The sequence below is a fragment of the Pleurodeles waltl genome, chromosome 2_2, assembly GCF_031143425.1.
Source record: "Pleurodeles waltl isolate 20211129_DDA chromosome 2_2, aPleWal1.hap1.20221129, whole genome shotgun sequence".
Classification (NCBI taxonomy): domain Eukaryota; kingdom Metazoa; phylum Chordata; class Amphibia; order Caudata; family Salamandridae; genus Pleurodeles; species Pleurodeles waltl.
The window spans coordinates 1,026,985,651-1,027,002,671 of NC_090439.1; the positions used below are offsets into that span (position 1 = coordinate 1,026,985,651).

General features: G+C 42.9%; 1 protein-coding gene across 1 annotated transcript in view; it reads right to left on the reverse strand.

Annotated features, from left to right (window-relative positions):
• The window catches only part of TMEM71 (transmembrane protein 71), a 160,771-nt gene that overhangs the window by 63,156 nt on the left and 80,594 nt on the right, over nucleotides 1-17,021 (reverse strand). The window contains exons 4-5 of the mRNA XM_069220774.1: nucleotides 8,736-8,954; nucleotides 350-522 (exon numbers count right to left, since the gene is read on the reverse strand). Coding sequence (XP_069076875.1) covers nucleotides 350-522; nucleotides 8,736-8,954 — 392 coding nt within the window. The remainder of the gene's footprint in view (nucleotides 1-349; nucleotides 523-8,735; nucleotides 8,955-17,021) is intronic.

A 17,021-nucleotide genomic window follows, 5' to 3' on the forward strand; every position in this document is an offset into this window, starting at 1 on the left:
ATCTAGAAAAAAATCCACTGCCTTAACAATGCCAGCGAGGGAGATGATAAAACTGGTGGATTTGCTTCCATATTTAGCCCGTCTTTCCCGTGAGAACTGTGTGAAATCTTCTTTATGCTTGCAGAGTTAGCATGACTGGTGCAATTTCGTGTTATGAAAACTACACAAAATGTGGGGAATTAAGTCAGAGTGAATTTTTGTATAGTTTTTCACTGCAGGGAACTATCACCCCCCACTCACCCGGGTATACATTCTGCCCCAGCTGGAAACATCAAATATTTCTGCTCCTATTAAAGTAACGTTCGGTACACGTGTGGCCTTCTGACGAGGTTCTGTAGCAAACACTTACCAGGATCGATATTCCTTTCGTTCTCTGCATCACTGTCCTCTTTGTCATCCAAATCACAATCGTGTGTTACCATATCACTAATCGCGCTGCTGTCCACCACTGAATTATCTAGATTCATGGCAAAAATGCTGGCAAGAGATTTGCAGAACTTTTTCTTCTTTCTTCTAAAAATTCTGAGAACACATAGAGAATCATTAATGTAGAATCTCGGCAAATTACTCAGTTAAACATGTTCATAGCACCGGGTTACCATGCACACATCTCCCTTTGAACAAACAGTATGAGCTGACATACAAACAATAAATTCACAATAATACAGAAAATTAGAGAAATAATCAAACAAATGAATACACCATAAAACATTAAAACAACAAAATTCAATAAGACGAACAGACAAACCAAAGAACGTCTTTAAAAGCCATGCAAGCCAATGTATAATTAGCAGCAATTATAGCCACTAATGTACATACACTGACTAAAAACTAGGATGTAAACAGCACCGCTAGCTATGTCAACTAAAAATTGCTTCCCTCAAGGATGACAGTAAAATGACATACCTATTACCTAAAAATAGTGTATAAAGTGACAAAAGTGCAGGATAACTTGTGCAGAAGGTCACTCTTGGCTGCACAGCACAGCTTGTTGCATGGCTGGCTAAATCAAGAAAGGCCACCATAAAATGCAAGGTACTTAAATCCCTTGTGGCAGATGATATGCAATTAGCTTACCTGAAAAATAGGTAGAAAAACCTCCATAATCCCTCAACAAAAACCTCTAGCCAGGGTCTGTTATGTTAATGCGAAATGTGGAGATTAGCCTGCTATTATAATATCCAAAAATGAACACTAAGGCTTTGAGAATTCTTAAATCCATGTGAGTTGCTCTCCACATGAAAGAGGCAACTTGGAAACACGTGTATGAGTCCCCCAAAGAACATAAAAACGAAAAGGCATCCTGGTGCCTCCTGATGTTATGTGCTGTAAATAAAGGTTTAAAGTAAACTTTCCTAATATCAGTATAAAAACTATAAAATAGAATAAAATGCAAAGTGGATTGAGACGATCTTCCAACACTCAGGCATTTTACCATCTCCTCCGGTCATTACTTTATTTTAGGGAAAGTCACCAGAATATGGGCAATTCCCAGGCATAATCGCGTCAGTTACAGTGTGGGTTGTTTGTTGTTGACAGCAAATAGTGCCATAGCCCCTCGTTTGATGGAACAAACAATATACGCCCAGAGAGGGTCTTAAGAGGACATTGGGACATCTGACAACAGATTTTTTGTTAAGGAGCATGAGCTTCAATATCCTCGTGTTAAAGTGTGATATACTGTGTGGACAATCTAGGGACAGGGTGACATCAAGGTGGGCCAGCTCTCTGATGATACGTGAGAGCCACGAATTTTTCATTGCCCTATCCATTCTTAGACAATCAGAAATGATTGTTTGTGTGAACCGAGTCTCCTCTTTGCACCATATTGAGTACCACAGCTGTACAAGTTTAAATAAAAGAAGGTCTTCCAAATATAGCAACCCCAACTCGGTATGTACTATATTAGCCGGTTTGGACTGGGGAACAGCCAGTAATCGCTGTAGAAAGCTATTCTCTTGAGTTCGTAGGTTGATATGTTTAGCACAGCCCACTGCCATAGGAGGCTGCTGATATACATTTGGCGATATAGATTGCAACCATTTTCTTATTGGTTTACAAGCTAACTTGGAGGAAAACCTGAAGATACCCTCACAGGACTGTGCCATCTTTAGCCTGTTGTTTTGGATGCGCTTAGTCCAAGAACTGCTAGTAGTGAAGAGAATACCCAGGTAGGAGAAAGATGTAACTCTCATGCTCTGTCTTTTGTCAATATAGTGACTACGTGATTTACATGTGCCCTCTCCACAGATCAGTGTATACGTTTTTGTTAAGTTTATTTTATGTTCTCTCACCTCCATGAATTCATAGAAGCTGCCCATTAAATGTTGTAGGCCATTAGTGGTCCTAGACAATAGGACAGCACCATCTGAATAAAGGAGGACTGGGACTGCCCTGCCGTTGTCACATGGATGATCAGCGGCCACCCCCTGAGGCAATCTGTCTACTCAGTTTATATACAGGGAGAACAAGACGGGTGCCAACATCCACCCCAGTCTGACTTCTCTCCAAATATTCAACAGTGGGGAACATTCCCTCTTAGGCCCATAGCGTACCCTTGCTAATAAATTGCTAATAAATTCCTATAAAGATGGGATGGTAAAGACACAACTACAGAAGGTGCGCCCATAGAGGACAAGGTCTGACACAAAATTGTGTGACTGACCAAATCACAGACATTTAAGAGATCAACAAAACTTAAGTGTAGGTTGCCAGGACTGACCCTCTTGTATTTCCCTATGAGGAGGTCCAGGTTGACATATTGTTTAACTGTCCCCAATCCCCTCCTAAACCCATATTGTGTCTCTGTAACCACACTGTTGGCCTCGTCCTAATCTTCTAACCTTTCCAAGATTACTCTGGCCAGAATCTTGGCAGATAAGTCTAGAAGGGAAATGGGGCAGGAGCAATTGGGGTCTTCTTTAGAAACCTTTTTAAGAATTGGAATTACTAATGTCTCAGCCTAAATTGTAGGAATATGACCATTAACTGCCTGTTTCAGTTCTTGTGTCATGAACGATGCCCATAAGTCAGGCAGGTGATAATACATATCGGACAGGATGCCATCCGGTCCTGCTGCTTTCCCACTGGCACTCTTTTCCATGGCCCTTATAACTTCATCTAATGTGAACATTATAGGCTTACAGTCGATACTAAATTGCCCAGATTGGGAAGATCCTTATCCACTGGGTCTAGTATAGGTGTAAAACTAAAAGACGCTAGAGAAGTGATCAGCTCATGCCTGCAGAGGTACTTGTGACTCAAGATCAGGGGCTGTGTTGTTTCTCAAAAACAGGAGAGTTGCTTGTCTTCCAAAGCAAAGTGCAGTTATTGGTGGCAGCGGCTTTCTCCAACTTTTACCAAGCCTCCTCCTGTAGTAGACAATACCTCTTTTACCTAGTAGACAATACCTCCTGGTATTGTTTCCTAGGAACCCCTAACAAAAGATGATCTTTGGGAGATGCACTGAGAGCAAGACATAACTTATTTGATTCTCTTGAACAGGCTTGGTCAAACCAGCCTGACTTAGCCTGCTTACAAGCCCTAGATCTTCGAGAAAGTAGGGCATTAACTGAGGAAGTAATATTTTCCCAAAGCTGTAAGGATGGAGCATAATTGTTACAGGACTTGGAGCTCAGTTTATTATTGTCAATTAGTCTCTTCATGAATTGGGAGGGTATGATGCCCTTCCATTTCAGACGTAACCCATATGATTCTGGTACACTGATATTGCTTATGATGGGTGGAGGCAAATTGCTTACTAATTGGAAGCCGTAATGTGAGGACCAGGGGGTTATAGTCACTAACCTAATTAGGTGTTATCGCAAGGTTGACCTAATTAGGGATAAAGTTTGATGATATCAGGATACGATCTATGTTTGTCTTGGCTACCCTACCTATAAATGTATAGTGTTGACCATAGGGAGTAACACCCTCATCCAGAAGGGTTAGACTATATGCAGCATACTCTTCAGTGCATTGCCATATGTATTGCGTGAAAAATGTGATTGATCTGCCTCGAAAGCATCCAAGATGCCAAACACATCCTAAGAGGATAGCGTACATTATGAAATGTTGAAATCGCCAGCCCAAGGGAGCATGCAATCTGTCATCTTTATAGGGACAAATTCAGGCAGGTCTTCCTTCACGTCTGTCAACACCTCGCGATTTGTGGAATCAAAAATGTTGTTATAACAATCAATGAGTAACAGATAATGGCCCTTCCTGGCTGATTTCAGAGCAAGTTGATAATGAGGAAATCCTGTAAAGGTCTTAATAACGGCTACTAGGAGCAGAGTTAAGAATAATAAAACCACACCCCCTTTTTCTCTGCCTGAACTAGAGGATGCAGCTGCAGTAACTACTGAATAGAATCCCTCAATAATAATATTATTCAAGGCCCAGGTTTATTGTAAGTATGCTAGATGGGCTGTTGAAGCTACACTTTACCATTTAGGGAATGATACAGCCACATTCCATGAAATAACATGGATGAGATTGACTGGGTGACGACTATGGTTCACATTGGGTGGGGGATGGGGGAGTGCAAGAAAACCAGTAGCTTTAGGGTTAGACTCATAAGGGGCAAGCATTGTTTTGTGCTGATTATTAGGATCTAAAACAGAAATATCAGGGCAACTAAGGGAGCCCGCTATGTTGCCTACATTTTAAAGTTTCAACAGGGATCTCAATCAGGTTTTGTTTTGCTGTGAGTGATGACAAAGAATTAGAAACAGTTGGCACAATGGATTTGGTGTTGAAGTTTTCCTTGCCGATTGGAGGACTGCCATTTAAAGTCAAAGAGCTAAACCCAGTTGGTACAATGGATTCAGTGCCCACATTTTCCTGGGTGATATAGGGACTTCCATTTACAATAATATGGTTATTAGTTGGGATGTCCTCTATTCTATTGCTATAAAGAGATGGATATAGGGCTGGAGACATGATCAGTGGCCCAATCCGAGCAAGTTTAGAATCTTCGCCCAGTGAAGATTTGTACCATCTACCTAAATTCTACTTCTTTTGGGAGTGCTGATTCCTCTAGTGGGTAAAGGCAGGGTGCAACAAAGTCAGAAAGGCTTGTTGCGAGAGTCTACTGAACTGGACTTTTAGGTAGCAAAAAGCTGTTTTTGCCCAGTGAGGTTGTGCCTTGGACAGATTGACTTGGATGGTCGGTCCCAGTCCTTTAGAGGTCTGGGAGTCCAACGTTGTTCAGAAATTTCAGAATAAGTCTTTTTGGACACCACCAAGGCTCCCAGGACTGCAGGGACAGCACTTAGGGGTCAAGACTCACCAAATTACAGGCCACCAGCAGGGTAAATTCTTCTCTCAGATGCAACTGGTCACTAGTCACTCCATGAAAAAGGCCCTTTGTAGATGTTTATATCCATGTAGCCACACAGGAGGTCACCCAACTGACTCTTGGAGTCCACTTCTTTGTTCTGGGTAGGAGGAGGTCCAGCTCTTCAGGTCCCAAACAGCAGTCCACTTTTGTACAGCTGAGTAGCTAGTTGGTAGGGGTGACTCCTGGACACTGCTAACCAATGAGGAAAAAAGCTCCCTGGGGCAATCATACTTACTTTTGCACCACATTCTGTTTGCTGTACTGCAAACTGACCCAAATGTATTGTTCTAGGTGAAATCCAAGAGGACATAGGCCATCTGCCCTTGGAGGCAGTTTGTGTGCCAGTCAGACCAAACTGGTAGTGGGCCCAACTCCCCCTCCCACTGGGACGAAGCCAGGGTAATTACCTTGGGTTCTGGCATCAAAGAGTTTCCACCTTCCAGGTCTCTTTTTGCAAAACTATGTCTAAGCAGCCCCCACCTCTGCTGTTTTTAATATAATAAATTTAATTGAACTTCCCTAGCTGCCTTGCATGATTTGATAGATATATTTTTACTCATGTTGCTTGCTCTGGTTGTTGTAAAAAGCACACTTTGTACCAGAGCTCAGCTGGAACTTTATTTTCTTAGTCTTGCCTCTTTATCACATGTAGGCTATTATTCCTTTTAGGCAGGCTTTCCTGTGATATTAAAGTTCAAACGGTGTGAGGCAGGAATTAGATCAGCTTTCCTGGTTTGCGTTTAACCTTACTTTATTTCCCACTCGATTTTTCCCCAGCCGTAGCCCTGCACCCTTGTACCTTAGCAAACACCAGTGCTAGTTCCTCTAGGAGTGTGGCAGGACCAAGGGCAGCTCTAGAGGTTTCTGTTCTCAGAAGACCCTCGGCGAACACAGTATTCTCTTCTCTCCCATCCTTCGTTCTGTGTGTGCTGCAGTCTTGCCTCCCACAAGGGTTTTTGGCATCTTCTCAACCTCTTGAAAGCTCCACAAAGTTCTGTCTCCTCTCGCCTCTCAGGCCCTGCCACCACCTCCACTTCTGCCTTGTAGTGTCCTTCTTCACTTTCACTGCTCTTTGCTTCCCCTGTGAAGAATAGAGTGCTTCCTTTGTTACTGTCTCTACTATCATCCCCTGCCTGTGAAGAACCTGCTCCCTGCCCCAGCCCAGCACATGAGCGGAGAGTGTACAGCATGTGGAGCACTGCGTTCCCGGCACATTCAGCAAAACAGGTAAGCCAACAAATATATATATATATATATACCACTTGCCTCCAGGGTTCCCAAAAAGGATATGGCACTCCAAGAATACTGTGAATCGATTTATTGACTCGCAACGGAACGCGTTTTGGCGTTTACCGCCTTTGTCAACCATGCGGCCACCATTTTGAAACCTCTTTTTATATCTCGTATTCGTGCACATACTATGAATCACTTACCAAACACAAATAGTATTTATCACGATGATTACCTTGTATAATTACTAACTATTCTTCAAATAATTGTCAACCTATTATACATTTCCATTAATTCATACAATTGTTTTTATCAGTCTTGACTAAATAACCATAACGATGTCAAAAGGTTAAACAATGAAATGGTAACATCGTCATATTACACTTTCAATTCCTATACCACATGATTACCTGCGTGATTCATATTACTTGTACTTATGCTAGTTCCTTTACTAGATTCTAAAATTCTTAATGCAGTTGTCCTAAGATGTATGTTGGAAGTACTAAATTGCAAGCTTATAAACAGATTTCAATACAAACCAATTAATTTACAGAGTATGACCCATTTGGCCATACAAGGAAAACTCCAGCAAGGAATAAAGTTAAGGGGTTTTATTACAAGCTTACACTCAAAGTCATGTAGACAATTCTCAAGACAGGGTTATAAAGATACAGTATCACGAAGGGTTGACCAAGGCAATGAAACAAGTTTAGGTGCACTAACATTAAGAGAACTAGACACTCTACAAAGATCATACACAACATCAATAAAAACATTTGATGTAAAGAAAACAAGTGCTGCTCGGGTCTAATACGCATCAAGGCAATTATGATCATCTGAATACAGATGACTGGGCAAGGGTGAACCCTACAAATTAGCCAATCAGGAATTAACATGTGCTGGGTAGGACAAATGTGGGCAAAATACAAAAAAAGCATAAATAAGACAAAAATAATTTTGGAAAAAAGAAAAGCTAAGTAAGTTCTTCTTAGGGTCAAGGGAACAAGATCTAAGTCTCAGCAAGACATTTCAAGGGACAAGGGTAGAGAGGACAATGTCTCTCAGAGTCCAAGGGGTTCAGCAAAGGAGAATGTAACAAACCAAAGTCCAGCTGGGGAACAGCATACCAAAGTTCATCAGGGAAGCTAATTTGTCAGTTTGTCAGTCTACCTGACGATGAAGGGGCAACATCCAATCGATCATACAACTCCAAATTGAAACATTATCATGGTTCCCCAAGTCTGTCATGAGAACGGTGTCCATCTGTACTCTTTCATGCAAGATTCAAAACATTTTTAACTACTTGTCTGTCCACAGTCCTAAATATTCCCTTTTCAAGGACATAGTCTAACAAGTCTCTAAGTGTAGAACAACACACATGAATTACCAAACTAGTCTTCCCATGGGAACGAAGTCTGAAAGAAAGGTACACATTAGCAAGATGACTTGACATTTTCTGCACAATCAGGAATACAAACCCTAGCAGGCCTCACTTAGGCTAATGCAAATGAATTAGTGGAGCACAGTAATCATTAAAATAATTCACATTGCAATATGCAAACCATAACTTTGACATTAATAAATCGTCATCAGTATTCATGTCACAGTAACTTTAAAACAAAATGACTCTGCCAATACATTTCCACTAGTATGGCACAGAACTGCATTTCTGAATTTAAAAAACTTAACATCAAAAATGTATCATCAATTCAATGCAGACTATTAGTATAGACGCTAAAATATAACATAATGGCAGATTAATTCTCCAAACATGTAATTAAATCTTGATACCACAGGGGTTCGGACGTTTAGTCTTGAGTGAATGCACACTAGCACGACTTCCCAGTGCATCCCTTTACAAGCAAACTACTATTGCTATGATTCACATAATGCATAAACTGTCATGCGTAGATGATCATTGTGACATGAGGGACAGTACTAAGATTTCAGCTACGTCAATAGGTAATGTTTTTTCGTGGTTTCACCCACTCTGACAGTGGAGGAGCTTTAAGGACCCTTTGGACATATGAAGTTGAATGATGAGAGAAGACAAGGCTTGATGTTCCCACAACTAGATATGAGCCCACAAACTTCTCCTACGAACGTTCTTTTGGGTAGGATCAATAAAGGTGTGATTATGAAAGGCTTTCATTTACTGTACCTTACTAGGCGCTCTTTGTAAGTGACATTAGTCTTCGTTGGTGAAAGGGTTAAATTGCCTTCCTCATTGCTGAGGATGCTGTCTTCATCCAAAACATAGTAGCCATTGGCGAGGAGTCGTGGGCTATGGCGACATGTCAAGTCAAATCTCGATAGGGTACTTATTGCAGAGTCACCACAAAATGAGCAATTGCGAAACCACTCACCAGCGTCACTGTCACTAGGGAAGGAGAAAAAAGTATTTCTTTGTGGCACTTCCAAAACCAATACATTTCCTCTACTAAACAGTTTCTCCAATAGACAGAAAACAAACATATCTCTGACTTCTGAAATGATGACTGCACTGTTAAAGAGTCAATTGTTTTAAAAAAATAGATATAAAGTGTGTGGTTTGTACATGCATCACAAACCACATACCTCATATCCACATTTTTTTGTAGTGTCTCTGTTTGATTAGTACCAAATAAAAAGAGTTTGACATATATTGATTAATGCTTACGTTTAACTTGTATGGTATAATGGAGTAGTCAAAACATTTGAAAAAATAATGTGTTTCTTATCCTTAAATTTGGATATTTAATGAAAGGTTGATAACAATTCCGAAATTGTAAAAAAGAATTTCCTTGGCATTACACTATTTTAACCGTGCATCATGAGACTACAACACATCAGCACTGAAATGATTTTACTAATTAATTTGAATCCTTCAGGCATAGACCTTCGTTATGAGTTGCATGGTACTGCCGGGGCGCAAAATACGAACAACAAAGGGTAACACCCTGCCAGTACAATGTAATGACATGATAATCCCCCAGAATGGGCTTTGGGCCAGTGGTAAAAATTAGCTGAGGGGGAGATGCTCGGTGGTGCTGGCTGGCAGCTGCCGAACAGACTAATGGAATTTTACCAGCAGAAAATACTGTCTGGTACAATCAGGACTTGTATAACTTCTCCCAGGAAAACTTGATATGGGAACACTGGGCCAGTCGTGATCGGGTGCGCAATATTCCACCTGCAGGTACTGCTCAGTCTGACTCATAATAAGGGTCAGAGTACACTCCAAAGAGAGTGATGAAATTATTGCACAATGATTTTAGGGGTGATATTAACCTCTTTACTGTTCTCCATTCCGCAACAGTCTGGTTATGCTCTGTCATCCTCTCCATATTAACCCTGTCCCCGTTGTTCCACCACATGTTGTCTTTCAGCTACATTTAACTGTGGAAATCTCCACATATCTACATCAAATATAATTCACAGAAAAAACAAAGATTAAAGTGACGTTATAGTTAGGTGCTGAAATGAGATGAGAACTAATGTTCAAAAATGGAAAACTGCCTGAAAATCACCAGTTATAGTTTAGTGGACTAACTATAACTTGCGTTCTCGCCATGCAATGCTTATGACCTCACATAATACATCACTCATGGCATGCTAAATGACATCATTGATTAAATCGCTCACTCCATCATCCAGCACTGTTACACCATACTGCAGGGTTTCTCCACTTTTTTCACTCAAAACGGACATAGTCTTTGACCACATTCTGGACACATAACATATCTGTCAAGTCACCTGCATTTGGTGGATTATACCCTCTTACCCTTTTTTTAATGGTATTCCCCCACCTAATAAACAGAATGCCAAATGCCTCCATAGACTTTACTGGGATCACCTTCTTTTTAAAATTTTAATAACCTCCACCAGCCCAATCCCCCTCCCTATGGCCGCCTAACATCCCTCCCCGGCTCCACATGGACGTTAGACGTGTGCAGTAGGGTTTGGCCAGCGGGTTTGGCTTCCTGCTGGGCCTTGCATCCAACCCTACTCTTGGCGCCCCATCCCCCATGAACGCCCAATCCCTGTGGTATTCAGCAGTGTGGAGCAGTGGGATGGCCCTATGCACAAACCACTGCAACTGCAGGTGGAGCACCCCCACTCCATAAACCTACAGCCTGCACAATGGCAGTTGGCCGAAGGGTCTGTAATTTTTTTTAAGCATTTTTGGGACAATGGTACTGCAGTACAACAAGGGGTGTTGCGCTGGATACTGTGTCACCATTCACTGGCCCACGGTACCGGTGACTTGAAATTAATTTTAGCTTATGGAGGAGGTCCTTTGAGACCCCCCCACTTAGCTCTAGGGTTCATGGTATGCCCATGCTGCCCCCATATGGGCTTTTTCATAACATTTTCAGGACTCTGTAACAAGGCCCTAAGTGCTGTAATGGTGAATGCAACATTTTCTTCAGTGTTATGGCCAGCTAATCAGATCATTCGATACTGCTGTACCGAAACGGCAGGCGGGAGAACAAGCTCCCGTGTCCAATCAGAATGGGCATTTTTTTTTTTTTGGGTAGGGGGTCAACCAAGCAAATAAGTGTGGACAACTTTATTCACAACTCAAGCCTGCTTTAAATTAGGCCTGGACGGAACTCGCAGAGTTTCACTCCAAGGAATTCCATGGGCTTACACGAAAACTCAGTGAGATTCCGTGGAGTTCTGCGAAAGGGTGCAGTTAGGCATGTTGTGCTTACCCTGATTTTTAGCACCAAGAACTCGCTCCAGGTTGAAAAATGAGCACAAACAGCACGTCACAGTGCACCAAAGGGTGCTGTTTCTCAAGTTCATTTTGTTGCCGCACAAGTAGATTTTGTACTCGAGTGGCATCTTTCTGACCGTGAACGATTATGTAGCATGGAGTGGCTAAAACTCCGCTGGGGGACATCGCCCACCCCCACTTGAAATGCTGATTTCTCAAAAAACGCTGAATGGATTTATACTAAATCACAAAAGCATATTTTCCAAGTAAAGTTCTAACTTTTTGGCAAATCTGGTGTTTCATGTTGGATATTTTGCCCATTCTGCAGAGTTACCCCATATTTTTGCCTTTTTGGTGAACCCTATTTTTGCTGGCTACAGGACTCTGTGCGGTTTACTCCTGCTAACTATTGGTAAAGTGCTTTTCTCCTTCTTTCAATATGGTACAATTGGTATACTCCTGATTGCCATATTTAACCTACCAATAAGGCACCAAAGTATACCCAGGGTATGTATTTTAAATGGTTCAAGTGAACTGCAGCACCCATTGTGCCATCCACTTCAGTGACAATGTAAACATGACTGGAAACAGCAATATAATTAATTCTTGTACTTTTAAAAATATTTATTACAAGCACAATTCCTTGATTAAGTCAAATTTTAAAAACATTACTGTCTTTCCTGCTAAAGCTTCTAAGGCATTTGAGTGCCTTCCAATGGTCATCTGGCAGATAATGGCTCCCCTGTGGAGGGGTTGGGAATTGCTCCTAGGAGCAAACAATAGGCTGATCTGAATGGGCATTAACTGACATTAAAGTGTCAAGTCTTGCTTGAATATCACATCCTTCTTTACAGCACTGCTGGGGGTTTTCATATGACATTTGGTGTGCCTCTGTCACAGGCAAATGTTAGCTGACACTTGAACAGGGTCATTTTCTTTGACCTGCCAGCCAGGTAGAGCCCAATCCCAGTGGAACTGCAGTGTCATAGCTTGTTTGACAGGTGTGTTGGGGTTCCATATAACGTTTGGGGCACACTTCAAAGGAGGGAAACAGAATGCCAAAACACTCTACGTGTATCCACTGTTGGATACTCAACTTTGATTTTACTAAACTTCGTTAACTGAGTTTGTTGGGAGTACAGGGGCTGCCTAAAACTGGATTTGAGTGTTAGATGTGGGACGCTCCCCAAACACATCATCTCTCAGAGCCCATAATTAGTGTGGCTGAAGGCTTCAGGAAAACTTAAAAATGCCCATAGTGGGCATAGGTGGATCTGGTAACCTTTACCTCATTGGCTAGGGTATCCTCAGGGGGTCATTCTCACCCACTACCTCATGCAGGCATACACATGCCAGTTCCAGGCACCCACTTCACATCACTTCTGGACTTGTGGCAAAACAGAAGAAGACAGGATTGGACCTGCTGTCTGTGACCCGAGAAGAGCCCTGAAGAAGAGTGGACCTGCTGCCCCTCTTGTACTCAGGGCAAAGATTGAGACTTGATGGACTAAAGTTAAAATGTAAAATCTTTTGCCCAGGAGGAACCTGGTTAGAGTTTCTGACGCACGCTCCAACACAGTCAGCTTCAAATTGTGCCTAGGTCCTGTTCTGCTGTGAACATTGACTGTTATTGTCAAATTGTGCTTCATGGTGCTGTTTTTACTTAAACTTCTTTATTAAATTTCACTCCATGTTTCTAATTTATTTTGGTATTTTATTGTTTTGCATTTTGTCTTTATTACTGTTTTAGTACTGCATAAATACTTTACACATTTCCTCTAAGCTAAGCCTCCCTAGACTGTGTCAAAGCTACCAGTGGGTTGAGCGCAGGTTAGTGACTCTGAGAGTTCATCCTGAGAAAGACTATAGGTGTTCAGCAGTTATAGCTAGAGTTATTTCAAGTAAGTATAACTCGTACCCTAAGGTAACTATAACTCGCGTCCCTACCATGCACAGTTTTCTCAATAGTTTTACTGCAAATATTACAATCATATTATCAATGATGTTATCAAAGATGTCAGGAGTGTTGTAATATGTTGGGTAATTAGCAGGGCCTGGCGTGGACACGACTCATAGTTACCTTAGTGCAGGAGTTATAGTTACCTAAAAAAACACCTAACTATAACTGCTCAATTTCTATGTTTTTTTACATTTAAAATGTGAGCCTAACTATAACGTTCCTGTAACCTTTGGTTTTTAAATGAAAATCTATGTTTTTTTTAATTCTATTTCCTAACTATAACATCCCTGTGACCTCTGTTTTTTTCAGTGAATTTCTATGTTTTTTTTAACGTAAAGTAATTTTATTTACTATATGTCAATCCAACCACCACTGTGCATGGCCTTTGGCCATCCACAGCGGAGGTTTTCTGCAGGGCCTGGTCTGCAGCCAGGCCCTGCGGTCAACCTATAACCACCCAATTCCATGGAGTTGGCTGCACAACCTGACTTGTGGCCAGGCCTTGCAGTCAACGCCCTATAATCACTCAACCCTGCGCCATGCACGGTCTTTGGCCATGAGCGGCAGGGGTTGGACGCAGGACCAGGCCTGCAGCCAGGCCCTTCAGCCAACCCCGCCATACCCACCCAACCCTGCGCCACGCATGGCCTTTGGCTGTGCGTGGCAGGGTTGGCCGCAGGGCTTGGCCTCCTGCCAAGCCCTGCGGTCATCCCCCTTTAAGCTCCAAACTCCATACCACGCACAGCCAAAGGGGTTTGGAGGTTAATAGGGCAACATAAAAAATATATATATTGAGGAGGGGCTGCATGGGCCCCCCTGACCCCAGGGACCACCTCCTCCCCAAGGATACCTAATAAAAATTGTTGCAGGGCCACGCGGACCATCCAGGGACCACCATCTTCCTGGCACAGCAATCAATAAATATATGGGGAGCGCACAGACTCTCCTGGGCCCCAGGGACCACCACCTACCAGTGGCTGCATAAAAAAATCTTAGGCCCGTATTTATACTTTTTTTGCGCCGCTTTTGCGCCGCTTTTTGACGCGAAAGTGGCGCAAACTTACAAAATACAGTTGAATTTAGCAAGTTTGCACCGTTTTTGCGTCAAGAAATGAGGCAAACGCAGCACTAAAAAATATATAAATACGGGCCTTAGTGTGGCCACTAAGTCCCCCCTGGGCCCTGGGGACCATCACCTTTATGGGCCTATTTTAAAACTTTTTATGGGGGGGCATGCAGACCACCCTCTGGGGGCCACCTGCACCCTAGGGCAACTGTTAAATTATTTTTAGGGGGCTGCACGGACCCCCCCGCCCAGGGCCCGGGGACTACCACCTTCCGGGTGCCAAACACTTAATTTAAAAGAGAGTGGGCCACATGGGCCCCTGCCGTAGGACACGTTTTAATGATTGCCGTAGCCCCACCAAGGGCACCCAGTCTAAGGTTACGGGGACCGCTGGAAAGCCTTGGTGCCCTCGTGGACCCACCAGCTCCCGCAAGAGCCGGCATTGCTACCCCAAGCAGGGAGCTGCTTAAATAGCAACTCCTTGCTTGCGGGTGCAATGTTTCCATCTCTTTCCCTGCACGCAGGCAGGGAAAGAGATGAAAACTACACTTTCAGTAGGCAGGATCTGTTTGACAGCTCAGGCTTGCTACAAGCGGAGTTATGCTTGCTTTTCTTGGAGGGAGCTGTGACAGCTCCTGCTAAGGAAAAGCAGACAGCGACCTCCCTAAGGTGGGCACATCAGGAGGTAGCAGGAGTCGGCTGTTGGGGGTGGCAGTCTCCGGGGCAATAAATGGCTCCAGGAGGGTCAGCCCCCCTCCTTATATTGTAACTGCCCCAGAGAGGTGGAAGTTCGCAAGACCCCCCTGCATACCCTTAAACATGCATTGATCCATGGAGGTGGAGTTCCCTGGGGCACGGAGGGGCTGCGCGACCACTGCATACATTTAAACATGCATTGCCCCAGGGAGGTGGTGTGTCCTGGAGTGCGGGGGCGCATGGCCCCCACATACATTTAAACATGTATTGCGCTGGGAAGGTGGCAGTTCCTGGGGCATGGGGGGTTGTGTGGCCCCTCCCATTCATGGATTGCCCCAGGGAGGTGGTCGTCCCTGGGGTGCAGGGGTTCGTGCAGGCCTCCAGCATACGTTTAAACATGACCTTGCCCCGGGGAGGTGGCAGTCCCCAGGGTGGCGGAGGACCGCGAGGCCCCCCGCATATATATACTCATTACTTTGCCCCAGGGAGATGGTAGGCCCCCTTGCATACATTAAAATTGATTTACCCGGGTAGGTGGTGTCCCTTCACCTCTCCTCCTATATTTTGTGAATGCCCCCGGGACCTGGCCCACCCAGGGTCAAATTGAAAAGCAAGTAAAGGAGACCGCTCTTGCATTTACTTTCTTTAATCCATGTTGAAATTCACAAATATCTGCAATTTTAGATGTGAATTTAAAAAATGCTTTCTAGCCTTGGGATGGTCTCTGGGGGGATCCCTGGACCAAGGTTAGTGGGTTAGGGTAACAGTACCTTGCCTCCTTTTTTTTTTTTTTTTTTTTTAAACTCGCCTGAAGCCGAGTCTCCAAATGGCTGCATACGCTTCCTGGTTGAAGTGTTGGCAGCCAATCAGATCTCGACACGAGATCAGGAGGATTCCCGACGCCTTTTCACCTCTAGATATACAAATTCGGTTTTCCTTTAATTTCTCTTAAACTACTGAATGGATTTACACTAAATAACAAAAAAGCGTAATCTAAGTACCAAAAACTACCTTTCTGCCAAGTTTGGTGTAATTCCATCCAGTGGTTTGGGCTGTAGTTGTGTTCAATTTCTATGGGAATTAACATCGGAAGTGCCCTTTTTTTGGCTCCCTCTTTTTGTTGGCCCTGCTTGACAGATCACCCCGAAACTTCCCATGCAGAACAAGATTCTTGGGCACACTTTTTTTGGAAAAATTCAAGAAGATTAGTCAACGGTACCAAGGATATAGGCAAATCAAAAAACTATTTTTAATTTAAACAAGGTCCTAACTATAGCTAGCTACTGGCAACTGTAATATATACATATTAAATATATGTATACATATATATACCACCATCATATATATATATACACATATATATGATGGTGGTATGTATATATATATACACCAAAACCAGAGTTCCAATGTAACTTGTGTGGCGGTCTAAGTTGGGCTCTGGCAGTCCTTAATGTAAACAGGCACCAGCTCCTCAAAATACAAGGGCACACTCAGACCACTACTGTTGCTGCAAATTAAGTTTATTACCGTAATGGTTTCCCCCAACGCATTTCGGCCATAGCCTTGATTACCCGTGATTAAGGCAACGGCCGAAACACAACGGGGGAAGCCATTTCGGTAATAAACTTGGTTTGGAACAACAGTAGTGGTCTGAGCATGTCCTTGTATTTTAAGGAACTGGTACGTGTGTATAAATACATATATATATATATATGGATCTATAATATATATTCACTTAAAAAACCAAAGGTTACACAGATGTTACAGTTAGGATCTAAATTTACTCACTAAAAACCATAGAAATTCAGCAGTTATAGTTAGCTCAAATACCTATAATCCGTGCCCTAAGGTAACTATAACTCACACCCCCGCCATGCACAGTTTTCTCCTAAATAATCTTACTGCAAATGTTACATTGATATTATCAATGATGTTATCAGAGATGTCACAAGTGAAGTAATATGTTGGGTAATTAGCAGTGCATGGCGAGTGCATGAGTTATGGTTGCCTTAGGGTACAAGTT